We start from the raw sequence: 27,048 nt of genomic DNA, 5'->3' as shown, positions 1-27,048 counted from the left end.
CCTGCTCTTATTGGAAGTACCTAACCTGAAGAATAACTGTAGGAAAAGTGGTGTGATATCTGACAAGGGTCATGTATTGCTTAAAGTAAGGTGTAGTTGTAATAGCGCACATAAGAAGTGGGAGGACACATGTTGCAGCCAGAGAGGTTTATGTACATACATATAAAAGGACGGAGAAAGCGAAGGATGGGGGAGGGGCAAACGAAAGATTAAAAAAAAAAAACCCCAAAAAAAAACATACCTATCTACATACAGTATATTATAGTACTGCCAAAAACAAATACCAATGTCCATTTTCAGGGACCCAGAAGAAAGGGGGGGAGGAACCTCCAGGGCTTAGTCTAGAACAAGTCGAAACAACCCACACTTACACCCACACCAGCCCACACTTTTACGCCCAGTTAAAACCCAGTTACACGGCTCACTCGCCTCTCAAGCCCCCGACTTAGGGATCGGAGTGGTTCGAGAATGGCACCAAACCACCTGACAATGGTCTGAGCACAGTGCGAAAGTTTAATGGGTATCACCTAAATCTTATATTTTCACGGTTTCCTAAAGTCTTCTTACAATTGATTTGAGTGAGCTTGTCCGGTTTTATTCATTCTCATTGGCTCCCTATTTACTTCTCACTCACTCTCATACACTCATACGTTCTAAAAGTCACCTCAGGTCACCCCAATTCTCTCCCCCCCTCCCCCAATTTTCACAATCGATTCACGACCCCTCCAAGGGTTCAACCTTTTATTTTTATTTTTATTTTATTTTTTTTTAAATCTGAACCTGAGGCGGAACGCTGTTCGCCGGTGATTTGCACTGTTTCGGTTCGATGAGACTCGAACACCTCCATTCCACAAATTCCACAAATTCCACAATACATACAATCAAATACATACCTGTACCTACATCCCCCATATCCCCATCCCATCAAATCAAGCAAATCAAGCAATTCAATCAACCGATGAATCAATCCATCCTCGATCGGGCCAGCCGCCATCTAACCTACCACTACTACCCTGTCACTTTTTGCTACCTAAAACAAGCCACCACCTTACTCTAGATATTTATCATACTCTGTTTTAAAATAAGAAAAAGAAAACATTGAAGGAAAAAGAAAAGGGGAAAAAAAGAATTTCCGAAGTATACTCGCATGATTTAAAGAAAAAAATCGTCTCGTCTCGGGATTTCTATCGGCGCCATGATTGTAGATGAGATTAACGGTGTGCGACAGAACGGCGACACCAACGGCGAGACCAATGGCGACCTCAATGGTCATGGCCCAGCCAAACGCCGTGAAACCAACGGATCACGACACAGCTCTGAAGTCTGCGTCGTCGGAGCCGGACCCGCTGGCTTAATGTTGGCGTAAGTCTTTTTGTTTTCTCTCTTCCTCCAATAATTCATTCCTTATTTCATTTTATCACCGTTTTTGTTGCTGTCTCCATTTCCGTCTCTATCGTCAGCTCCCTACTTTTCCATTTTCTTGTCGTACACGTAAAATATAAGGATCATGATGGATTCGTTCCCATTGCCGTCAGAACTGTCATGTTCATCGAGCGGCAGCGACATATCTCCCTTATTCATGTACCTAGTTACCCATACTTACATATAAAATCATTTAGTGTTCTATTAGCTAGGTTCGGCATCAATGTTGAGGTCATAGATGAGAGAGCCGACCAGACACAAGCTGGTCGAGCTGATGGCTTACAACCTAAGACCATAGAGACCCTGCGTCAACTAAGACTCGCAGATGGTCTTCTTCAGAGAGGCGCCAAAGTTTTTGACATCTGCTTCTGGGAAGCTACTGCTAACCGCCGTTTAAGGCGCTTAGGCCGTGAGATTCACTATCCTGCGCTAGTCGTTGACCTTCTTGACGATTACATCCTCCTTGTCCACCAGGGGGTCGTAGAGGGGGTCTTCATAGAAGATCTGAGGAAGCGGGGCATCGAAGTGAAGCGAAGCCACCAATTTCAAACTTTCAAGCAGAAAGAAGACGAGGCAGGCTTACTAGAGGTTGAGAGTAAAATTACGAGTACAGGGGAAAAGGAGACGACGCTATCCAAGTACATAGTAGGATGTAAGTCAGAAGCCTAGTCTGCGCCGCCTAACATACCCCTGACTGACCATGATAGGTGACGGTGCCCGATCAAAGGTACGGAACTGCATACCGGACACGTACTCTGTGGGCAAATCACATGAATCTGTGTGGGCCGTGCTTGATGGAGAACTGATCTCGGACTTCCCGGACCTCTGGTCTAAGACGGTCGTTTACAGTGAAGTGCATGGATCCATCCTCATCGTCCCGCGGGAACGGGGCACAACTCGATTCTATGTTGAGATCAAACCCGACACCGAGACTGGCAACCTGCGAGAACTCGGGCAAGAATTCGTGATGCAACGTGCCAAGCAGATCTTGGCGCCGTACTCGGTTGAATGGCGGACCGTGGAATGGTTCGGTAATTATCAGATTGGGCAGCGCATAGCAAATAAATTCACCGATCCGCATCTGCAGGCATTCATTGCAGGGGACGCGAGTCATACACATTCTCCCAAGGCCGCGCAGGGTATGAACACAAGTATGCACGACAGCTGGAACCTGGCATGGAAATTGAACCTCGCAACAAGAGACTTAGCAAAGCCCGTCCTCCTCGAGTCATATGAGATGGAGCGTAGGAAGATTGCCCATGACCTCATCAATTTTGACTACGAGCACGCCAACAAAATGGCTGGTGGCGACGCCAAAGCTCTCGCAGAGAACTTCCGCACCAACGTACGGTTTATCTCCGGCGTTGGCGTCGAGTATGATCACAACGTACTCAATCACCCGGCGAAACGCAGTGGGGGCGAACTAAGACCGGGATGCCTCGTACCACCGGCCAAGGTGACTCGCTATATCGATGCAAACCCGATCGACGTCCAGCTCGATATCCCCATGTTAGGCCAATTCAGAGTGTACTTTTTTGTGCCGGATATTCACAACAGCATGCCGTTCCTCCAAACGTTCTGTAACGGACTGACAAGGCAAGACTCTTTGTTTAGGAAACTAAGTCAAGCCGCCGCAGCGAGTTACGTGGAGAAGCCACGTACTCCGACTGCCGAAGACGTTTACATACGTTCGGAGAGATACACAGGCGTCAGCGAACTCACGACGTTCGCTCTTATTAGTAAGCACGACCCCCCTTTTCACACAGACATATAATCAAGCTAGGAGATGTAGCTAACGTGGACGTAGCAACTATGGATAAGGCTAGGGTTGAAATACAGGACCTTCCCCCACTCTTTGCTCGAAGCGCATGGACGTTCTACTTAGATAATGTCCCCTACCTAGACACTCGCCGGCAGACATGCACGAGCAAGTGGGTAGGAACTTTGCAGAAAGACGAAGTCGCGATAGTAATCTTGCGGCCCGACGGTTACGTGGGGTCGATCAGTAGGTGGGACTCGCTCGGTGTAAATGCTGGCTCGACGGCAGCCGACTGGCTTAATTCGTATTACGATGGATTCCTCAAGGTCCCTGGGGATAAATTAAGATAATGAACTGTTACGACGGGTTTGGGAAGCGGCGTACCCGCGTGGCGACGTGTACGGGGTTTCCTTGTCATAATTTCGGCGAGTTTGTACGGCATACTTCATACTAGGTAGCTCATTTGCGGGGTATATGCTCTATCAATTAAAGTGTCCATTTTCCAGAGCCAGCTTGGCTGCTAGATATTCCCTAGCCGTATGTCAATACCCGTTCCGGGTAGATACACATCTATTCAGTGTGGAAATGCTAAAATGGTTTGAAGGATAGATATCTGGATTGCGTGGTTTGTTTGGAGCAAATAGCTCTCACTATAACCCCAACGACGTGTCGATCACACTGTCGCCCTCCTTGGGCAACTCTGGTATGTCTAACTCTCTTCACGGTTACCTATACTCAAAGGGTCATATTGATGTACGTAACCAGGTTTATACTTACTCGTACTTACCTAGGTTGTAGCGTCATCAAATTGACCTATTAATCTCCACGGAACTAGGCCCCTGAGCACGGTAACACCAGCGTGAACGATTCCCCAGCGGACTTTACTCAGCACCTCAGCCATAACCCACACCAGCCCTCCAGTCCGCTTCGTTCCCTGCACTTCGGGCAAGCCTTCGATTCCAGCTTCCACCATCGAGTCTATTATGGCACTCATCTCTGCCTGGACATCCCAGACTAGTTCGCTATCATCATCAGAGCCAGAGCCCAATCCTTTCATGCCAGCATGGTGAAATGCCCATATCGTTAAGGTAGCGAGATACAAGCACCACGGTACATGGAATAGGCCCATGGAGTCAAAATCTACGAGGGTCCGCGACGCATTTTGAAGGAGCTGAGATGCGTGCCACGCGGCGGACGGGGCGTCCGCTAATCCACTGGCGTTTTCGGGATTCTGGGCAACATTAGTGGCCCATCGCCTTATCACCTTCTCAGAGCGTATAAAATCGGCTCGCTGGACTGAGCGGCCTAGAATATGTCGCGCACCCGCAAATATCTGAATGTCGAGGAACTCGGAGTGTAGCAGCACATGGGCGGCATGATAAACCGCCACATAGGCAGTTCGCCAGACGTCGAGTTCAATTTTCGCATTTTCGGAAACGGCACCCTTACTCATCTCGGCGAATGTGATACCCTCTAGGCGGGTGCAGAAGCTGTCAAATTCCTCCTTCCAGGCCTCGTAAGCTGCTGTAAGGCGGCTCTGCCAGCGTCCTCCTTGCGCTATAACCCCTAGGCTGGTTTGATCTCGTCGTCGCATATCCCAAAATATTGACATAAGTCCATGGAAAATTATGATACGTGAGAGACTATTATGAAGCGGGGCCCGGTGCGCATCAAGCGTAATGTATGACTTCAGAGCCAAGAGATACATCGGCTCATTCGCCGTGAATAATGAGAGACGTGACCACTCGGCGGCTGTAGGTGCCTCCCATAACGCCTGATTACACGGAAGAGGGAGTTTGAGTTCAAAAGCCGACATACATAATGACTGGCAAAATAGGACAGCATGTTGCGTATCCCACATAAAGCAAAGGAGGGCTAACCTAAATGATTACATTAGCTTACTGCGTCAATCTAAAGGCGTAACTGGTGGAATACCAACCTTTTCTTCTCTTCAGCCTCCACCCACTGTCTCCAACTGCTATCATTCGTCGATTCCTCGCCACAGTCACCTCCACAAGGTCGGGTCGGCCGTACCGACTGACAGTCGGACCGCCGAATTAGGTTAATCAACATACCATGAAATAGATGGCTCATATCATGCTGTTTCTGGCCGGCTCGATCTTTCCCCAAGCACTCAACCAGCAGGATGGTTTGGAGCATCCAAAGGTCTGGTTTAGGGTTAAAGCTTGCGTGAGAAAATACTACGAAGACACTAAAGTCAGTGACATCGAACGTGAGTGACAGTAAAATGAAGCCAATTACAAGTCACACGCGATAGTTCGGTGAATATATCAACGATCTTAGAAATACGGTTCTATGGTACAAGTATATAGAAAAAGGTACGTGAGAGACGTGTGAAAGTACCTACTTGCGGGGCGTATTACGTCGTGTATACAGACAGCGAGTTGATGAGCTTCCTTCTCGGAATCTACATTAATAAAGGTTTAGTTTTTGGTTTCTCGGTAGATGAAAAAGAAGGCCATATATGATTAGGCCTCAAGGGTAGAAACCTAGTTTTATGTCTAATCGTTTAGAAATATGGAAAAGGCTCATACTACTCACAAGTAGCCCCGAGTAGGATCATAGATAAAAGTAACAATGGCTCCTTGTTGCTGGGCTCGAAGGTGGCTTGGTGAATTAACGGGTATGTGGAATTGAACCTCCGGAAATACAAATCGCAATATGACTGCAATGAAGGATGAGACAATAAGGGGTGGTTGAGATCTAGAAGAGAGCCGTTTGGTGCTGACGGCCTCGCAGCTTTAATGGTCTCCACGATCCGAGCATAAGCGTAACCGTCGATAAACGGAAAACGATTCGATGATCTAAGCGCGGCTAAGGGACGTTCAAATTCTACCTCGAAAGCCCCCCCAGTGCCCCTGGAAGGAACCTGTTTCGCGGGTGATGGGAGACTAGGTGTAGGCTCGCCTGAGAGGCCGGGGCTTGTTAGACTATGTGCACTTCCCGTATGCTGCACATAATCGAGCGAAGCCATAGATGCTAGGGGGCTCTCAGCCGTGCTACCGTTGTATTGCCTAACTTCTAGCGAGGGGTCGGTCTGACTTAACCCTCCAGATGTAGGTTGTTCCATGCCACAAGAATACGAGGCTAAAGACGTGGTGGAAATATAAGGGGTCTGCGAGACAGTAGTGCTCCCAAAATTGTGGTCTAAGCTAAAAAGCCAGTCATAGTTAATTTGTGTTGTATAGGGCATATTAAATGAGCTTGCAGTATCGGGTTGGAAAATCTCGTCGTAATTGATTTCGAGATAAGGGGATGTGATATTCCGTGGTTGGCATGTCTCCGACGGAATCCAATATTCACCAGGACCTTGAGACTCGAACTGTTCCGTTGACAGCGAGTAGCCCGGTGAAATAATCTGGCCGGTGGAAAAAGCGGCATGCGCCGGGTCGTGATCGTTAAGATGATCCGAGTTGGATGACACCGGGGGCGAAATAGGCCCTTCTACCTGTGATGTAAAGGGTGCTTCTTGGCAAGTATTACTAAGAGGCGGGTTCTCGATAGGTTTCTTTTGGACAATTCGTCCGTCATGATCCTTCCACATGCGTTTGCGCGTGTTCAGAGTACCGATACCTTCGCCACCAGCTTCTTCGTCCTTCTGTTTATGCCGACTCATGTGCCTCTCTACGTGACAACGCGTCAGTCCCTCAGGAGCTACACATGGGGGAATAGGTAGGATGGAGGTCAAGAAGCTCTCACCGAGAAGGTCCTGACGCTTGAAATGAGCGCGACACCGCGGACAGGTTGCGTCGCCGTCGATATGATTTTTCTGGTGGCGATGGAGGTGCTCAGATCGCGAAAAGGATTTCCCGCAGCCATCTTGCGTACAGGTGAACAATCGCCTGGTACCATCGCCATCCCTAACTCTACGTTTGGCTCGTTGCATCTTAAACCGTATCACAATATAACACGAGGATGGTATTTCATTCACCACCACTCAACACTCACCACTTTCAAGGATGTCTCACGTGGAGCCGTTTGAAGGATGGATAAACCCCCATTTCCCATTCTCCAGAAGGGTTGGAGGAAGAAGGGAATAATAGAAGAGAAGAGAAGAGAAGAGAAGGGAGGATAGAGGATAGAGCAACCAACGTAGGTATAGATCACAGAACGTTAGTTAAAGTACATACCTGTCACAGTTACCCAGTGGGCGTGCCGTGCTCGAACATTCAAGAAATCAAAATACATATCGTACCAAGTAAGTAGTTTAAGAGGATTAGGATAAGACATGGAGATAATCTCGACCTTGCTTCTTTCCTTCCTTGCCCCACTCTTGCTATCTCTCGAAAGGTTACCTATTAACGACAAGAGTGGGGGAGGTGGAGGTGGAGGTGGAGGGGGATCTATATGTAGGTAGAGATAAGCCTGCATTCACATGGTGCATCATGTACTTGCACAATCCATGGATACAGGGCTAGGTACTAGGTAGATACATGTAGGTCAGTAGGTATGTACCGATACACACACACACACCTACCTACTGATTGATAGAGGTACTGGCAGTTTTTAATTACAAACTGGAAGCAGCATTGAGTACACGGAATTCATACTAGGCACAAAGCAAAGCTATTAGTAAAAGTTAAAATATATGATACTACGTAGGTATATGTCGCCATATACCAGCACGGCAGCATGAGCACCTGCCTACCTAGTACGTATCCACCTGGCACTGACATATCGAGGTACCTACTAGGTATATACATATATTACATATGTAGCACGTTGTGATGAACCTGAAATGCATCAATGATTACATCCGGGCTACGGCTACGGACATCAAAGAAGGATGACAATATTTGAAGTCGATCGGCACCTACATAATAATACCTACTATCCTCGAACTACATATATGTAGGATACGACACTATAGGTGCCTTTAGATGCATCAGACATGAATCTCTATTTTCCCCTAACAGTATATCAGAGTTGTAATTCACGATTACGCCAGCAACACCAGCAACACCAGCTTCACAAATGTCTCCGAGATCTCCGCCCGAGATATGGCAGAAGACCAGCAGAGATCCCTCAAGCCAGCTACAGGTAAGTCAAATTTACCTAGTAAGCGTGACTACTAGGTAGATGCGTACGATGTCTTACATGCCTACCAAATGCCTCCAAAATCAACATATTAAGGCTAAACACAGGTCATTATCGTAGGAGCCGGGCTTGGAGGCCTCGGTGCAGCGATAGCCATTCTCCTGGCAGGGCACAATGTCACGGTGCTCGAGAGCGCGTCTGAAATCGGCGAGATAGGCGCGGGTATTCAAGTATTACCCAATTCTTCAAGAATATTGATCTCTTGGGGACTCGAAGATAGGATCTCCAAGCATGCGACAATGCCCAGATACGCCAACATGATCGGTTGGAAGGGGAACCATCTTTCTAGGATGGACCTTCATGCCTATGCAGACGCATTGGGTACTCCCTTCTGGGATTTTCACAGAGCCAATCTACATCGCTGCCTCCTGGACCGGGCTATAGAGCTTGGAGCCAAGTTGCACGTTAGGTCGAGAGTCCAAACGATTGAGTATGCCGAAGACGGACTAACGGCGGCCGCTGTATTAAGCGACGGGAGGTCTATGCCTGCGGATTTGATCGTTGGGGCAGACGGCATCTCGTCTCGCTTGCGCGAGCTTCTCCTCCGTAAACCGGACCCCCCTCAACCCACCGGAGATCTTGCCTACAGGTTAATTATCAACGCAGAGGATATGCTGGCCGACCCCGAACTACGCCACTTCATCCAGGATCCACAGGTCAACTACTGGATTGGACCCGACGCGCATGCCGTCAACTATGTCCTCAGGGGTGGGCAGTTGTTCAACATGGTTTTGCTGGTCCCAGATGACATGCCTGCTGCTTCCATGACCGTAGATGGGAATGTAGAAGAGATGCAAGCGTTATACAAAGACTGGGACCCTAGAATCGGTAAGATCTTGAAGCTCTGCCAATCGGTCCAGAAGTGGAAGCTCTGCATCCGCCCTACATTGGATCGATGGACGCATAAGTCGGGATCTTTCACGTTATTAGGAGATGCAGTTCATGCAACGCTTCCCTATCTTGCTAGTGAGTGATCCTCTTTGATATGCCTGACTTATCACTGCCTTGATGTCGTATACTTACGACCCATTCCGATGTCTGCATATCTAACTCCTCGGTTTTACCATTCGTATCAGGTGGCTGCGGCATGGCTCTAGAGGACGGTGCAGCGCTAGGTCTCTGCCTCTCTAAGCTAACTGACAAATCTCGAGAGCAAAAGCTTTTTGCACTCGGGGTTTATGAGGAATGCCGTAAAGAGAGAACGGAGAGAGTAGTCGAGAGGGGCAATTTCCAACAATACATGTACCACATCCACGATGGCGAGGAGCAAAGGGAGAGGGACAAGAGACTCCACATGTTTGGGGAAATTGACGAACGCCTATTCAAAACACCAGAGGTTCTTACGAAGCCACGAGCCGGATCAGGGGATGACCCACTACCTTGGAGGTATTATGGTGTTGGGGGTTGGTTGTTGACATACGACCTCGAGAAGGATGTAGAAACTAGGTGGGAACAAGCCCGGGCGGGAGCCCAGGCACGACCCCTTCTATAAGCCATATAATAACTACCTACGTATAATACCACCCTTGTCACCTTTTACGTCCGGGTAGAAAGACTTGCGAAGCTTCTACATCTTCTTCTTGTATGGACATTAAAGCAGGTATGTCTATCAACGTAGTGTAGCCCAATTTGCAAGAAAATGTATGAAAATTTATCCCCCCTTGCGATGAACAGCATTGGCAATTCTCTTCCAGCCAGCTATCTGAGATGAGGTCAAGATGCCGGAGATGCCGGGGATGCCAGGGCAGCCAGAAGCGTAGTGAGAGATATCCATATCGGTAGCCTCGGTGATCTGCAAGCCGTAATTATCTTAGTTCCATGCCTGAAATACTAAGGTAGGTGAGAATACCCCTAAAGTGGGATGGATAGCTGAGCTTCATATTATTCCGAAAAAGTTGGTAGTTTGGGCTGAGTCCGAGTCCGAGTCCATCAGCACTGGGCAGTGAGCATGGAGAGAATTCGAGTTCGAGTTCTCCATATTTACGGGTTCTTACTTTCGGGCAATAGTGGGGGTGGCGGTGGCATGGGGTGGTGGATGGGGGATAGCCATATGCGTCGGACGGCAAAGCAACATTGAAAGTTTATTCCCATCCACAAGCATCCAAATGCCAGGTGTACTCATACAACCTATACCTATTACGTAGGTACACTCTAACTATCTATGTAGTACCGAAGTGTATATATGTACCCAGTCTTACACAAAAGTGACGAACTTCAATTTTCGCCTCTTTAATATTGTATACCTACTATGTAGGTAGTATCTACCAACTACATACATATGCTTATGGATTTTTCATTATCAAAGTGGGGGAAGGGGAGGGGAAAGAAGGATGTTCGGATATAAACCTTATCAATTAATGTCAAGAGATACCTAAGATATCTATTCTTACGTACATACCCTACTACTACATATGTATGTAGTTGTTCAACCTAGCTATTAGACCGAACTTCCCAATTATCCACATGTTTCCAGCTCGCACGGAGAAGGCCCAAGAGTTGGCCCGGAATATGTTCAAGTCGTCCCGTACGTCATGAACTGAGCTAGGAGAACAGATAGGTCATCGAGATAAACATTCATCCCCTTTGAAGCCATGGCAGCAGCCGACGTCCTCCCAAGTCCGCCAGTCGCCGCTGTCTCTTGTTCTCAGCCTGTTCCTGCGCCGTCTGCTGCAGAGGCTCTTACACCTCTCATACAGTCAACTTATAGGACTTCCGAACTACGTTTCTTTGTGAATGGACGTCGCGTCTGCGTCCCTAACCCTGACCCAGAATGGGTTCTTCTCGACTGGATCCGTGCTCAGGACAACTTGAAAGGGACCAAACTGGGATGCGGAGAGGGAGGATGCGGTGCCTGCACTGTTGTTCTGCAGACCAGGGAAAAGGGGAGACGATTGAGGCACATCGCCGTGAACGCTTGCCTCTTTCCCCTGATTGGGGTCGATGGGAAGAGCCTGATTACAATCGAGGGTCTGGGCACAGTTTCTCATCCACATCCCTTACAGGAAAGGGTAGCGAAGATGCAGTGAGTGGATACCAGTAACCTTTTCGTCTCACCCGACTCATCGTTACTCTAACCCCGGGTCTGGCACGCAGTGGCTCGCAATGTGGGTTCTGTTCCCCCGGAATCATCCTAAGTATCTATGGGTTAGTGAGGAATGCATATCGAGATGGAAAATTTCGTCTTTCGGCCTCTGATATCGAGATGCAAGGCCACTTAGATGGTAACCTTTGTCGATGCGTATGTACCCCATTCTGTCCACCCCTTCTCCCCCCTTCTTCCTTTTTCTCCTCTGGTTCTGAGTCCACAGTGTGCGTTAATTAACCCCCCCAAGACTGGCTACAAGCCGATTCTAGAGGCGGCAAAGACGTTCATCGTAGAAGATCTAAAGGGCAACTTAGTAGAGGAACCCGCTTCCTATCCTATAATGGTCGACGATGTCGCTGATAAGCTTCTACAAATTGCACCGAAGGGGAGTGGATGCCGCGCCTCTTCTACCGGCTCCTGTGGACGTCTAGGCGGGTGCTGTCGCGACTCGCCGACATCATCTAGCAGCAGCGCCAGCGAAACATCCCCTTCTTCTCAACAATCTTCCGCCACTCGGGCCACCTCTGCAAGTTCGAGTGGAAAAGAGACATTGCCTAGAGATTTCGCACCTTACGACCCTACAGCGGAACTCATATTCCCCCCTGCTCTCTGGGGATATCAGCAGCATCCCATATGCTACGGAGATGAAAGGAAGATTTGGTTCAAGCCCACAAGTCTTGAACAACTAATCCAACTTAAAGATGCTTGGCCGTTCGCACAAATCATTGGTGGTGCCAGTGAAACGCAAGTATGCGGATCTTCGTTATTTCTTATTATTCGAAGCATAGCTTATACGTAAGCAGATTGAGGTTCGCTTCAAGAAGTCCGACAAGTATCGAGTATGCATCTACGCGTCAGATATCGATGAACTTAGCTGTTTTGATGAGCCCCAGGGCGATGAGGAATATCTAGCCTTGTCGAAAGTGTCAATTCCAGGGAATATGTCGTTAAGCAAGGTAGAGGAAATATGTGTCACTCTTCTATCAAGACTTGGCTCAAGGGCAAGTGCGCTTGAGGCACTTGCAAAACAACTTAGATATTTTGCAGGCCGTCAGATTCGAAATGTGGCGAGCCTAGCTGGAAATCTAGCAACAGCTAGCCCTATCTCAGATGCTGCCCCAGCCTTAGTAGCAGCAGGATCTACAGTGACCATTAGAACCAAGAAAGAAGGTTCTTATGACTTACCACTGTCAGACTTCTTCGTAAAGTATCGAACAACCCGACTTCCTGCTAACGGCGTGATTACACACATTAACATACCATTATCACCCCGAGAGACTTTAGAAGTGACAAAAGCTTACAAGCAGGCCAAGAGAAAGGATGACGACATCGCCATTGTAACTGCTGGTTTCCGAGTACGTATAGATAAAGATGGTATAGTCCAGCAGGCAATATTCGCCTTCGGCGGTATGGCACCAACCACCACGGTCGCGGCTAAGACGCAGCATGTCGTTCAGGGTAAGCGGTGGTCAGATGGCACTACGCGGGAGAGCGCAATTAGTGCTCTTCTAGAAGACTTCGACTTACCATTCAGTGCACCAGGAGGGATGGTCCACTACAGAAAAGGTACGCTTTCGCATACCTCATATATCAGTATTCGTAATATCTAAAATGCCTAATAGCTTTGACACTGTCCTTGTTTTTCCGGTTCTGGAACGAGAGTGTCACGGAACTAGGAATAGCCCAATCAAGCCATGACTCCGTCTCAGAAATCCACCGAGAAATATCAACAGGGACTCGAGATCACTTCGTTGCCTCGGGTACTAAAGTTGTAGGCAGGGAAATGCCACATCTATCCGCTCTGAAACACTGCACAGGCGAGGCGGAATACGTTGACGACATGCCACAGCAGAAGAATGAGCTACACTGTGCACTTGTGCTCTCAACAAAGGCGCATGCAAGGATACTTGCAGTAGACTGGAGCGCTGCACTCGACATGCCAGGTGTCGTTGGTTACCTTGACAAGGATAGTGTATCGCGTGAGAACAATAATTGGGGCCCAATTCGAGTGGATGAGCCTTTGTTTGCGGTAGACGAAGTTCATTCCCATGGCCAAACCATAGGTCTCGTCTACGCTGAATCAGCCTTACGAGCACAAGCTGCTGCTGCCAAAGTCCGAGTGACATACGAAGCATTGCCGGTTATACTCACCATAGACCAAGCTATCAAGGCCCGAAGTTATTTCGAGCATGGGAAACAGCTCAAGAAGGGCGCCGCCATCCAGGGATCCTTAGATGGCATATTTGCGAAATGCAAACACATCATCGAGGGAAGAACAAAGTTAGGTGGCCAGGAGCATTTTTATCTGGAAACCAACGCTGCATTGGCGATCCCACACATCGAAGACGGTACCATGGAGCTATATGCTTCCACGCAAAACTTGGCAGAGAATCAGGTATTCGTCGCCCAAGTGCTCGGAGTGCCCATGAGTCATGTGAACATGAGAGTCAAGCGTCTCGGCGGAGCTTACGGTGGCAAAGAATCGAGGAGCACGCCAATAGCATGCCTGGTCGCCATCGCCGCCAAGAAGGAGCGACGTCCCATGAGAATGATGCTGAACCGTGATGAAGATATTATGACTAGTGGACAGAGACACCCAATGCAATGTAAGTGGAAGATTGGTACCGATGCAAACGGGGTAATTCAATGCCTCGATGTAGACATATATAACAACGCTGGATACTCCCTTGATATGTCCGGCGCCGTGATGGATCGAGCATGTACCCATATTGACAATTGCTACCACATACCGCACGCCTGGATACGCGGATGGCTCTGCAAAACCAACACCGTCTCTAACACCGCTTTTCGTGGGTTCGGAGGGCCCCAGGCAATGTATTTCGCTGAGTCTTTCATGAGCGCCATTGCCGAGAGTCTCAGAATCGATATTGACGAGCTACGGGTCAGAAATCTATATAAGCAAGGCGAGTTGACACCGTTTTTACAACCGATCGACATTGATTTCCACATTCCGACTATGCTAGAGCAATTGAGCGCCAGTGCAGACTACGAAAACAGGAAGAAGGATGTCAAAACATTTAATTCGAAGAATCGTTATAGGAAGAGGGGGATTTGTAAAATCCCTACTAAGTTTGGATTGAGGTAAATTGCTTCGAGGCTGCTTACGACCAAAAGCTAACCCCTATCTGAGTTTTGCGACGGCGTTGCATCTAAACCAGGCCGGCGCATACGTGAGGATTTACGAAGGCAAGTGATTCCCATCATCCGTCTGCGCATATCTATTAGACTATTACATATGTCTTGAACGTATGTGCTAATCTGATGCTCCGCAGATGGTAGTATACTGCTTCACCATGGAGGGACAGAGATGGGCCAAGGGCTCTACACCAAGATGTGCCAAGTTGCGGCTGAGGAACTCGGCGTCAGCGTCGACCAGATTTTCAATAAAGATTCGCAAACTGATCAAGTCGCCAACCCCTCTCCCACTGCTGCGTCATCGGGAAGTGATCTAAATGGGATGGCAGTCAAGAATGCCTGCGAACAATTAAACGGGCGGCTAGCGCCGTACAGGAAACAATTCGGTCAAGACGCCCCGATGTCAGTGATAGCGCACGCTGCATACCAAGATCGGGTCAACCTTGCAGCAAATGGCTTTTGGAAGATGCCTCGCATAGGTCTGTCATCTCGGTCTCGAAGCACTATCCGGGTAAAATAATTGAGTATTTCACAGGCTACAAATGGGGCAACTACAAAGATCCCCTTCCGATGTACTACTATTTCACTCAAGGTGTGGCGATCACCGAGGTCGAATTAGACGTCCTTACAGGGGACCACACTGTCCTTCGAACTGATATAATGATGGCGAGTATCTATCAAATTGGGAAATTGCTAGGATTTAGGCCTGACAGAGCTGTAGGATGTCGGTCGCTCGATTAACCCATCCATCGACTATGGACAAATTGAGGGGGCTTTCGTCCAGGGACAAGGCTTATTCACCATGGAAGAGTCACTTTGGACTAGGCAAGGCGAACTCTTTACCAGAGGTCCCGGGACATATAAGATACCAGGTGAGTGTTAGCGAGAACCAGAATGTTGTGGGGAATCGTATGTGCTAAACCAGGCGAAAGGGTTTTCCGATATTCCCCAGATATTCAATGTATCTATGTTGAGGCATGATTCGGACGGCATTGCGTTAAATTGGAAGCATCTGCGCTCTATTCAAAGCAGCAAAGGTGTCGGTGAGCCGCCGCTTTTCCTGGGCTCCACGGTATTCTTTGCCCTCAGGGAAGCTGTCAAGGCTGCAAGGGAAATGAATGGCATGGAGGAGCCATTGGTTCTCGATGCACCAGGAACTCCAGAAAAACTGCGTCTAGCTATCGATGATGAGTTCGTCAAGCGCGCTTCTGTGACTCCAAAGGACGGCGAGGCGAACTTTTTTGTTCGTATTGAAGAGTAACTCATAAATATGACCATATTGGGGTGGAGCCGTAGTAGATGGATATGACGACCCCCCTTAGGTCATTCTAAACGTATGGACTTCCGTAGCAAGCCCGTAAAACTTTCGAATAGCGCATAATCGTTCCCCTTCAGCCAATGGGCTACAACTACACTCTCATCTTCGCTGGTTTTTACGTCTCTTGAAACCCGGATGGTTATGGAGAAGCCAAATGAGCAGTATGCGAAACCATGCTCGGTTGTTCCACAATGAAGCTTCATCTGTTGCGAGTCTGGGGAGTTTATCTCGGTAGTCTCTTCTCCCTTCGAACATATTTCTCCCTTTTCTTTTTCCCTCGCCCTTTTCCTCCGGTAAGCTCGACCCCACACGTTTCCATCAGAAAACCCAATGCCTCTAAAATGCGACCTATCCCAGATCCAAGACGCCACGTCGATATTCTCCATCGTATCACAGACGATCTGCTCAAGCTTCTCGGGTTTAACCCGGGATACTGGCCACGAAGCAACAGTTGCCTCCGTAGGAAGAGGTAAGATCTTCTTTCCAGCTGAAGGTTCACAGCCTCTGCTCGCCGACAAACTCGGCCTCCGACTGTGGAAACTCCATCCGATGGCCCACCTGCGGGTCTTCTTACCCTGAACGAATGCATTCACGGCATAATTGGTCACACCGTGAGTTTTCAGAATGCTAATGAGGACTTCTAGACTGGACTGTTTGCCTAGCATGGCTGTATACCACTGCACCTTCTCTCTCAAAACCAAAGACTCGTCAATGATTCGCCGGACGAAACCAACCTCGCCCCCGGCACAAACCATCTCGATCGGGGCACCCGTACATGCGCTATTCGGGGGTCGGGATTTCTGACTAGCTAAGTCTTCAAGTTCCGTTTTAGACGTGTAAAAGGGGGGGTTAACCATGACGAAGTCAATACTCTCCAGACCAAACTCGACCAGAGGAATAAGACAATCTGTGATATTTCGATTGACCACACGTATTCGCGGGCTCATGCTATTGAGTTGGGCGTTATTGCGCGCGTAGGCCAGTGATTTCGAATCTACGTCGGTAGCAATGAACGACCACGATGGCCGCTGAACACAGCCTAGAAGTGGGTAGATAAGACTGGCGCCGGTGCCTACGTCGAGCCCGGTCACCTTACGTGCTGGCTCGTTGGAATCTAGAGATAAGGGACAACTAGAGTCGATAAGGTCCTTCAGCCATAGAATATAATTGTGGCGATTTGGTACAGGTGGGCAGAGACGGTCCGTTGGTAGATCGACTAGTAAGCCGAAATCTAGCTTCAGGAGAGTCTTTGTAAGCTGCATGACAGACTTGGGATTAGCAAAGTCAAGGTATGAGCCGCGTTCCAAAACGGTCCTAAACTCTGGATCGCGCTGCCCAAGCAAAAAGAAGTCGGGCTCCTCGAGATAGAGGTTTTTATAATAATGGTCATCCCTAGATGCAACTACCGGATCCGATGCTAGATTCGTGTTTAACATACGACAACCAGGAACCATCGCCGAAGTTAAATGATTATAGGCGATAGTTGCAAGTTCACCGGTATACTTCCGTTTGGCGCCCCGATCGCAGCTATCATTAAGACCAGGCATATCCGTCTCCTTAGTCTCTACCCCGGCAGGATTAATACATGCTGTACTTTACGAGGTTTAGTTACTATACTTTAACCGAATATGACCTTGTCCGAAGTAGGCTATGAAAAATATGTCGTCGTCGTTTGGCAAGAATTAGGGTATAATAGTAGAGAGATGGAAAGGAGAAAATCATACATGGGTATCATCCAGTACATATGTACATATCTACTAATGATGGCGTCCACTTGGCACGTGATTTTCGACTATTTACACTACATAGGGGAAAGGTGGGGAAAGGTGGGGAAAATGGAGGAGCTGAACCTCAACTTTTCAACTTCCACTAATATTTGTATGTACAAGGTAGTAATAGGTAACGGTACGTAAGCTTTGAAGGTAGGTACCTAGGTTAGGTTGCTTCCACCGCGATCTGACTCCCCTATCGACGCCGCTTCTCTAAATATCCAGATCACCAATTATAGACAACGTCAAACATCGAGCGAAGTGCTCATCAACAGATAGACCACGATTTGGATTAGCTATGTTATAGAGCATAGTCGAACGAGCTAATAGTCGCAACTCAAATGCGCCATAATAATAGTACAAACAAGCTTTCTCGAAGCCACAAGCCCTCCTCACTCGATTACAATAGCCAGATAACATAGCCCTTCTGGCAGGTTAGAGTAGTTGACTTCATCGAGATAAATATAGAAAATCCAGATATGAACGCTTTTTTTTCTGGTGGGCCCTTAACCTCCTATATCTTCTCTTACGGCCTCCCCATGTATGATGGCGATAAGAACCTTTGTCGAGAATGTGTGTCCGCTCCGGGGACAAGATGCTACAACCCTGACGAATAGATAAACCCATAAAAATCACTAAATAATTCCCGCCGCATCATGATAACTGCCCTGCTCTTACTACCACCGTAAAACACGCGGGCTTCAATCGTCGTGAGTATTCTGCTTTTCGCTCGGATTTCAACGCGCCACGAGTGAGTTGTTGCGATGATCGAAGATATAATGACGGCAACAGGAAGGGTTAGCCCTCCGAACGACTTTGAAGAGCAAAGCCTCCCGAAAACAGTCCGGGAACACCAACCAACGCCGATCCATGGTTTCCTTATTAAGGTACAGCCCTGTAGAGAAAAAAAACGCGCCCAACGCTGAGAAGAGGCGCGTGAGTCATAGGTAAGCAAAGACTACGTATTCCGGTACATCGAGACTGGATGCTCGACGTCTCACACGCCGCCGCCCATGAAGGCGGCGAGGTCATCTAATTCTAATAGCTGACGCTCAAAAGCTACACATAGCTCGGCTGCGGTCATGTCGTTGCCTGAAGCCGGTGCGGATTCAGCCGGCTGGCCAGACGATGAGGGTGCCGGGGAATCCGCCTTTGCCTGCCCTGGCGGTGGACTTGCGGTCGCTGGCGTTGATGCTCCGGCAGATCCCCCATTGATAGTGGTGAACCCGGACTTTCGCGGTGGTTCACTACCCCGTCCGTCGGTTTGTTCCTGCGCATTGGCTGACTGAGGACGCTCATAATCCATACTATCGGGGTTGTCAGGTTGGCTTGCTGTATCCTCTTTGATCGACGGCACAGCGGGTTCGGGTTGTGTCCTCTGAAGCGTCCTGTCGCCATTCCGTAGAACCTTATTCATAACAGAGAGATGGCGGTACCATGGAACGGCTAAAATCCAGATATTTGCACCCTCCTGGAGGAATCGCATGCCATCTCGGACAATCGACTCGGCTGTCTCATTCACATCGGCGGGTGTCAATCCTTTCAAACTAAACCAAGCCACGGTAGAGCAAGCCGTAAAGCAAGAGAATAGCATGACCAGGGGAAAGTTGGGGATGGCGTCCTTATCAGCATTGGCCTCCAAAGCAAGCAGAAGGGACACTACGCTATGAGCGGCCGCAAATACTCGGTCGACAGTCTGCAAATGAACATGCGGGACCATGCGCCAGGTCTCATGGTTAAACCCGTCAGTGGTAACAAGGTGCAAGAGCCTACGACGGTTGACCATAATAGTAGCGCAATGGAGGAGACAATGTAGCATAGCATACGTAAACCCGCTACCCATAGTGATGTGAAGATTGATCTGCCCAGGCTTGTCCATAAAATGCGGTGGTAGAGAATTGCGAACCGATTCAATGCCGTTTTCCAGAGACGCACAATCCTCCTCGGAGAAGGTCGTGCTCGTAACAGTAGTGAGCATTTCGATCACATTACGCCAAGCTTGCGTTGCCATCACGATATGGCCAAACTCGCCGACCTCAGTCATTTGCGCAGGCGAATCCGGGATCCCAGGCGGCGCGCCACCTGCTAGAGTGCGCACGCAGACCGGAGTACCGAAGTTGTAGCTCATATCGAGACACGGGAGTGGTATATCTTTAATGTCATGGTGAGAGACGGCCGGCTGGCGACCGGGGCTGCTTGTCAGGAAGCAGTCGAGAACATAGATGAACCACAGGGTGCGACGGAATGATTCGTCTTTGATGAACTGGTCAGGATCGCCCCTATTCTGGTGCACGGCAATTATCCGATACATCTGGGCCATACGGGCAGCCTGGCCGAGATAAATGTAGGCGCGGACGGCATTACGGTTGCCCCATTCGTGGATGATGAGGAGACAAAGAGCCTGAATGTCTGCCAAGCTCGGATTGTCGAGGTTCTGCATAATTAAATTGATGGCCTTGACGGCAAAATGCTCGGAGGCTGCCGAGGCACCTCCTTGGTTCCCATAGCGACGAATCAACCCATGGGAACTCCTATAAACGAGAAATATAGATGGTCAGATAAGTAAACCCAATTCATTCGACTTGAAAAAACTAAACACGCGTTTTTGTCGTTCTCTCCCTTTTTCTTTTTTTTTGTCTTTCTTATTCTTTTTCTTCATTATGCGCGATTGGGAAGAGAAGCGGCGGGGAAGGATTCGTAGGCGAGGGGGAATTATTGGTGCATTAGGCGAGACGCGAATGCACTTCCGGAGATGAATGAACCATTTGCCCGGGATCTTTTCAAAAGTGGATAAGGCGGGTTCCCGGGGGGAAGGGTTATGGAAAGGGTTGTACTCAATAAATATGTGAAGAGAAACAAAGAAAATAGAAATGGTTACCTACCGTGCAGCGCAAGTTAACAGACCGTTCACGATGCTACCCTCGAGAGTGCCAGTCTTGAGCTTCTGTAGGAAGGAAGGCTTGTGGAAGGCGACACAAGACGGGATGGTCTTGGAGATTACCCTTTCACATTCCGTCACCAGTTCCGGAGTGAGTCTGTGGGGACGAACGAAAATACGTGTTAGTGGAGCCGATCAACGCGAACGAGTTTTGGGGGAGGACAAGGGTATTGATTGAGGTTGGGATGGGGAGCGCGAGCGCGAGCTAGGGGGGGGGAGGAGACAAATGGAGCAGGATGGTAGGATATAGTAGGATGGGGGCGATGGAGAGAAAGAGAAAAAAAAGCAGATTGAAGTTCCGAGGCGAGACGAGGCAGCCAGCATCCATAATCCATAATCCATAATCTATCCATAGCCACCCAAAATTTGGGTAGTAAGGTAAGTATTGGGGCGTTTGACCGGCTGTACTCTGGCCTGACCGAGACCAGGGAAGCACAGATCACAGGCCAAGATATTTTCGGGGCGCGTAGTCGCCGCCATCTTAGGTCAAGGCCGAAACACCACAATGCCCACATGGTCATTACTAGGCAGAACCTAGAGACGAGCAACTTTTTCAATGGAAGGGAAAGGGAACATGATTGAAGGGGACCATAACAGTGATAGTTTAATTGGGGGGGTTTTATAAAAAAAATTTAGAATAGAATGAAAATAAGTAAAAACAAATAATAACAATAGTGCTAATAAAAGAAAATAACGTACTTCTCGGTATTCGAAGGAATGTTACGCGGTAATACTGCGCCGGAGGCCACAGGCTGACGGTCGCTGGTTGCCGACACGCTTCGCTCTCCAGGTAGACTCTCTCGGGGACGAGGAGGCCTAGCAGGAGATTGGCCGTGATGATGGGCCATGCTCTCGGAAGGGAGATAGCATTCATGCATTCCCTTTGCGCAGTTCCTACAGGGCGCTCGACCATTCTCGTAAACGCATTTAGTCTTTCCCTTGCGACAGCGCACGCAAGCACCGCCGGCCCTGAGCGACGTGCCGCGGGCGACAGACGCCATGTCAACAAGTAGATAAATGGGATTTCGCAAGTAGGAGATGAGACAAATAAGTTATTCCGAATGATAAAGTGATGCTCCGAAGGCAGGTCCGGTAGAAGTTAAGAGATTTGTTGATGAGAAATGTGAGAACGGAGAAGACGGGAAGCGGTGGATGTTCGGTGCGGGTGGGAAATTTTTTTGGTTGTATGAGTTTCGGTCGGAGTGGAGAGGTTTGAGGTAGGGGTGTATGCTAAGTAAGTGGGTGGTAAATTAGGACGATGGAAAAGAAGGGGAAGGAAAGGAAAGAGAGAAGAAGAAGAAAGAAAGGGGGAAATGTCGAGATAGAAGAGAGAGCCTGGAGCCTGGGAATGGCGTTCTGACGCGATGCCGTTTGAGAGAGGAGGGATGTTGCAGAGAGACGGACAGGACGGGAGGGAGAGAGAAATTAAAGACGGACCAGACTCGGGCGTTTTGCGCTAAAAATCAGCAGGCGCGCACCTGAGCCAAAAACCCAGCCAACTTTTTGAGCACTGATGATTCCCGAGGAAAGGGCAATGCGACAAGGCGGTCAATCCGGGGGGTTGCAAGGCGGCCTTAGCCCGGCTCTTTCTTCCTATTCTACGCTTTCCCTTTTTTTTCCCCCTTCCCTCTACCTTCCTTTATTATTACTATATTTTATTATCTTGTGGGGGGCGCCACAACCGGGGATTCGCCCATCCAACTATTAATCAACCGTTCATCAAGTACTAAGTAGAATAAGAATTTGGTAAGGAAGGTATTGAGATCGGATAACGACAATCTCAATATTGATATCTGCTAGTCGCACCCGTGCGATCGCAAAGAAGGAAGAGATGGGGGAAAGGGAGTGGGAAAGAATGCCTCAACTATGCTTAAAGTCGATCGACCGGAGCAAGATTGATAAAATTCCTAAACTCAAACCTCTTTCTTGAGGGGGTTTCGGCTCCACGGCTCCCGGCGTTGGTCGTCTCTTTCGCGTGGGAGTCGACCAATTTGGCTAGGTAATGATACGGGGCTATTCCGTACTGTATACTTGTACTGTGACAGCACAATACGGGAAGGAAGGCGTGTAACACGTACTTCGTAATCCGTCCGCTCCCGTACTTGCTTTTATTTTCACTCGGGTGGTTTGTTTGGGGAGAGCGAGGGGTGTTTTTTTTTTTTTTTTTTTTGCCTTCCTGTCTTCCTTCCTTATTACATCTAAATATTCACCGGCGCATATTGTGTATGAGTGTGCTCATCGGTTTTGAAATTATTAAATCTCGGTATTTTGAGATAAGTTCTTGCCATATTAGTACTATTTGGTAAGCCGCCCGAACACTTCTTACGCATTCCTACAATCGGTCGAAGCTAAATGACGGGAAAAGTCAAACCTAGATAGTAAAAATTAAAAGCTTAGAAAGGTACGTTGAAACTATATATGCAGCATTAAAGTACATTGCTAGGTACAAAGCATCAAGTACATGCTTCATATGTAAGAAATGTATGTACATAATATTCAACGGATTACATCGAGGCTTTAATCATTTTTCAATTCATTTCATACTGTGGATGCGGACACGGGGGTCCAGAACGGCGGGTTAGGAAACATTTTCGGAGTGTCGGCCCCTATTTTACTACCTACAACCCCTATGTATGTACAATACAATACATTTACGTACTTGCCAATGCAGCACATTTCCCGAAGAGACAGTTCATTGTTCACTATTCAATAAGATGTTTCGCACTCAAAAAGGTGGCTACCTACATAAGTAGTATGTATGCTTCTTTTTTTATTATTCAACCTACTAGGTATTATACATCAATGCCGACAAATTTCGATAAGCTCGGAAATATCGTGCATCGTTCAATGTTCTGAACCTGCCTGAGTACCTGGATACTAATATTAAAAAGTTCGGATACGCAAATAAAAAAGGAACGAATCCATCATTACCACACTTAAGTACATAAGCGATTACGGATATTAAATGTTCGCCAAAGTTCCGCTTGCCTCCGAGATTCGTACTCCTTTCAGCCTTTTATAATACATGTTAGTGCTTAAGGTATGGGTATGTATATACATATAGGTATCTATCGATCTATCTATATAAATACCCGGCATAACATCAAGAATGGGCATCATGGCAAACTCTCGGGGACTGCTGCTGCTATCGGCTGACGAAGCCATGAATCGGCTAGCCGGGGCTGACTCAATGCAACCCTCGACCAGGCAACCCAGCCCGCCACGTTGGCTGCTCACAACTTGCTCCGCCGGCCGTCAAACTACGCGCTGCCCAGTGTGGATGCTGGCGTGTTACAGGCCACTCAGGAGAACACACGGCACCGAATTATTCCTACTGGTCACGCGCACGCTGACCGAAATGGGGTCCGCTTCGCCGTCGCCGAAACCATGGAGATTTGACTTGTGCCTAACCCCAAACGTCCAGTTGTCACACAGCGAGCAAAGCCGAAGCATACGAGAGTCCGGACGGTAACGGTACTTGGTAGGTAGCAAAGTAGCAAGATGGGGTAAGGAAGGCTACTAGATAGGTATACATCTGAGTGCTGCTTCAACCAAATTGAATATTATTCCTTGGTAGACCAAGTTAGTTCTGTTATACTGGAATGTTATAAATACATGGACAATGTACATTGCTCCTGTATCCGGACGGCGGATAGTCCGAGGCGGAGATCGTGCGATGAACTAGGTAACGCTAGCTGCAGTACCATATGCGCAATCGTCGTCATCCCCATCATCCCCATCATCCTCCTTCATTTGTCGGCACCGGGACTCGACAGTCGCAATCTTCCGTCCGACCTTACTAATCCCATAAACCAATACCGTCATTGCCGTCTTGCGCGCAATCTTTTCGAAAGCTAAACAAATTTGTATTTAATCATGTATATTCGCCCCAAGTTAAATGTACCCGAACAATGTCACCTATATCTTTGCAACTCCGCTCCTTAGCTACCTAGGTACCTACCTAGCTAGTACCAGGCATTCAATTTTCAACCATTCAATCATTCAACTACCTCCAAATCTCAGGAAACAATCCTCGATCGGCTAGGGACCTATAGACCGCTACAAATTCTTATACGGTTATCTCTCTCAGCCGAAGGGGGACAAGATATGTAGGAAGATAAGTGGGGGGGAGGCACGCCGAGGCTTATCGTCGCCTAATTAAATCAATCAATTCCCTCCCGACCGAAATCAAAGTTAAATCATTGGAATAGACGCGACTTTTTCACGGAAGACCCATCCATGGAAAACTTGGTCGGACCAGCAATCACCGGATTGTCCCATCACGTGGATATATGCGAATAAGGGGCTAGGTGTCGCAAACTTCCGGAAGGATGATAAGACCTCAGATTGTTCATTTATCCGTTCAATAAGTCCGCGCCCAGCTCACCCCTCTCCCTTAATAATTTTTAAACTACTTCTTTGGAGCTAAACTTCATCTATAGCTTTCCCGGATAACTGTGGAACGGCCGATAAATTACCACCTGGGGTTAACAGGGCATTATTTCATAAACTTTTCTTTTCTTTGCTCTTCTCTATTAAAAAAATATCATAATAAAAAGTAAACAGTATCAGGTACAGGCAGAATCGTAAAAAGTCAGATACGTCTGCTGAATTCAATATCTAGGTAAATAATAAGTACTGCATATGTAAATAACGAATTTCCTATCGCTGCTAAAAATAGACAGAACTTGTGTCCTAGGATCGTTAATGGAAGGAAGTAGGTAGGTATTATGTATCCTCATGTTCATTTTCCCCCTTCTCTAGGTACCTACATAATAATAGGATGGCGAACTCCGTAGCGGAAATACAGTGTCTCTTCCCTAGGTAAAGTGGATCAGCACTGTACGGCGACCGAAAGCTCATGAATCCCGCCAGCCCGTGGTGTCGGCACGCCATACATACTATAGTACCTAGGTATTTCCAAGGTCATCAGAAGTGTCCTCACTATCCCTGTATCATATACTGCCTAGGTAGTAGTATGTACATACATACATGTTGACCATCAGCACCAGATTAGACAGACTTGTCGTACACGTGCTTGTCTATCCGCCGGAAGGACCGGAAGGGCCATAGATGGATGTATCAATGTCTATCACAACTATTTGCGTATCGTGTATCGTGTATTGTGCATCATGTATTGTGTATTGTACGATACAAGTCCGGTAGGCTACATCGATACCGTGCCACATAGGTCGGGTATGTTGCTGTGACGCCTATCGATTAAGGCTGGCAATCGCTACATAAGTCGGCGAAAGTGGATTAAAAGGGGCGGCCCGGATCTTTTATGCTGAAGTTCTTAAATGCGTCCAACTCAACTCAGCCTGTCCAACCGCGTCCCAGCATTTACGCGATTTGTATGCACATACTACGGACCGGCGTTACCACCGTACTCGCTCCCAGCCCCAAATTTATGAGGCGACTCTCACCGACTTGCGGTCCGAATTTTGAAAATAGCCAACTACTGGGTACGTAAACTACCCACCTAGTAGGTACTGAATCATAAAAGTCAACACAACCGACAATATTTTTCATCACCACTGTCACACATATTCGTAGCCCATTACCATTTACGCATACCTCTTCATTAGGAAGAGGGAGGAAGGGAGGAAGGGAGGAGGGAGAGTGGAAGGGGGGCATGCCTGGCAGACCACGCCGACTAAGTTGACGGCTGGAAGTACTCGCCCGTTCCCAGTTCCCCACTCTCTATTCCCCGTCCCCCGTCCGTAACACACGACGCTCTTCCTGTTTCATGGTGACATCTCTCTATCGAATGCGCGGCTGATGGGCTCGGTCGAGTTGTACTTCGTGGTCAATGAAGTAGTGAAGTAATGAAGCAATAAAGCAATAGCATTCGTCTGTGCTAGTTTTAGCTAAGCCCTTATTCCAAGCTTCTAAGATTATAACGTGACTGAGACCCTTAGGTATACTGTGGAGGTGCATGTTTTCGGTGTTCGTAATTCATACTCAAATGATAGATTGAATTAAAGAGGAACATTTAGTGTTCCGTACCGATCACTCTATGTGATTCTTGGTGAGCAGGGACCCCGAGATTATATGCAGTACCTAGGTACCTAGTTAGTAATCGGATAAACAAGTATGTAGGTGTCTACTAGGTTGGTAGTTTGTGTCATGTTTCTCAAGTGCTTGGTGGTATATATAACAAGAACCGTAAACCTACGCCATCGTCATCCGGTTTCCTACATGTTGGAGGATGTGACGCTATAACGCTCTTCTTGTCTGAAAGAGTTTCTAATTCTGGTAACTTTGCCGAGCCTGCATGTCTCTAAGAATCATCTTACCCCGCGACCCCAGCCACCATTATATCTTCATTACCATGCAACTACCATAGTTTATATCAAGAGGAAGAAGGATAAGTACCCCAGAGAGGATAGGTCCACATATTCCAGTCAACGGCCAAGCGAGAATATAACCTTTTATTTTATTTTATTTTGTTTTGTTTTTATCGCAGTATCTTGCTTGGGA

The 27,048-nt window shown here is 47.9% G+C and overlaps 6 protein-coding genes across 6 annotated transcripts; 3 read left to right on the top strand and 3 right to left on the bottom strand.

Moving 5' to 3' along the window:
• The first annotated feature begins 822 nt into the window (after positions 1-822).
• GGS22DRAFT_375 (FAD binding domain-containing protein) lies at positions 823-3,597 on the top strand. Its single transcript, XM_047966928.1, has 4 exons — positions 823-1,362; positions 1,620-2,074; positions 2,130-3,161; positions 3,230-3,597. Exons 1-4 carry the CDS (start codon positions 1,196-1,198, stop codon positions 3,529-3,531), a joined length of 1,956 nt encoding a protein of 651 aa, XP_047823337.1. The 5' UTR covers positions 823-1,195; the 3' UTR covers positions 3,532-3,597.
• A 93-nt stretch (positions 3,598-3,690) lies between these two features.
• GGS22DRAFT_148445 (fungal-specific transcription factor domain-containing protein) lies at positions 3,691-7,478 on the bottom strand. The gene is made up of 5 exons (XM_047958989.1): positions 6,902-7,478; positions 5,744-6,826; positions 5,550-5,609; positions 5,121-5,382; positions 3,691-5,061 (listed from the first exon to the last, which is right to left on the bottom strand). The coding sequence occupies exons 1-5, from the start codon at positions 7,086-7,088 to the stop codon at positions 3,969-3,971; spliced, it is 2,685 nt and encodes an 894-aa protein (XP_047823336.1). The 5' UTR covers positions 7,089-7,478; the 3' UTR covers positions 3,691-3,968.
• Positions 7,479-7,871: 393 nt separating this feature from the next.
• GGS22DRAFT_148441 (FAD/NAD(P)-binding domain-containing protein) lies at positions 7,872-10,230 on the top strand. Its single transcript, XM_047958988.1, has 4 exons — positions 7,872-8,242; positions 8,347-9,265; positions 9,376-10,086; positions 10,144-10,230. The coding sequence occupies exons 1-3, from the start codon at positions 8,177-8,179 to the stop codon at positions 9,789-9,791; spliced, it is 1,401 nt and encodes a 466-aa protein (XP_047823335.1). The 5' UTR covers positions 7,872-8,176; the 3' UTR covers positions 9,792-10,086; positions 10,144-10,230.
• A 660-nt stretch (positions 10,231-10,890) lies between these two features.
• On the top strand, positions 10,891-15,801 carry GGS22DRAFT_176811 (xanthine dehydrogenase; the record flags this gene model as incomplete). Its single annotated transcript, XM_047963464.1, has 9 exons — positions 10,891-11,321; positions 11,393-11,537; positions 11,632-12,132; positions 12,188-12,950; positions 13,007-14,486; positions 14,685-15,019; positions 15,076-15,206; positions 15,262-15,412; positions 15,473-15,801. 9 exons carry the CDS (start codon positions 10,891-10,893, stop codon positions 15,799-15,801), a joined length of 4,266 nt encoding a protein of 1,421 aa, XP_047823334.1.
• A 62-nt stretch (positions 15,802-15,863) lies between these two features.
• GGS22DRAFT_176810 (uncharacterized protein) lies at positions 15,864-17,405 on the bottom strand (the record flags this gene model as incomplete). Its single annotated transcript, XM_047963463.1, has 2 exons — positions 15,864-17,260; positions 17,297-17,405. 2 exons carry the CDS (start codon positions 17,403-17,405, stop codon positions 15,864-15,866), a joined length of 1,506 nt encoding a protein of 501 aa, XP_047823333.1.
• A 1,183-nt stretch (positions 17,406-18,588) lies between these two features.
• GGS22DRAFT_215 (uncharacterized protein) lies at positions 18,589-21,822 on the bottom strand. Its single transcript, XM_047966493.1, has 3 exons — positions 21,265-21,822; positions 20,510-20,662; positions 18,589-20,158 (listed from the first exon to the last, which is right to left on the bottom strand). Exons 1-3 carry the CDS (start codon positions 21,564-21,566, stop codon positions 18,625-18,627), a joined length of 1,989 nt encoding a protein of 662 aa, XP_047823332.1. The 5' UTR covers positions 21,567-21,822; the 3' UTR covers positions 18,589-18,624.
• Positions 21,823-27,048: the final 5,226 nt, after the last annotated feature.

This window comes from Annulohypoxylon maeteangense (genome assembly GCF_022496945.1).
Source record: "Annulohypoxylon maeteangense strain CBS 123835 unplaced genomic scaffold GGS22scaffold_1, whole genome shotgun sequence".
In the NCBI taxonomy this organism is placed as follows: domain Eukaryota; kingdom Fungi; phylum Ascomycota; class Sordariomycetes; order Xylariales; family Hypoxylaceae; genus Annulohypoxylon; species Annulohypoxylon maeteangense.
The sequence above is the reverse complement of the archived record's forward strand: the minus strand, read 5'-3'. Positions and strand labels throughout refer to the sequence as shown.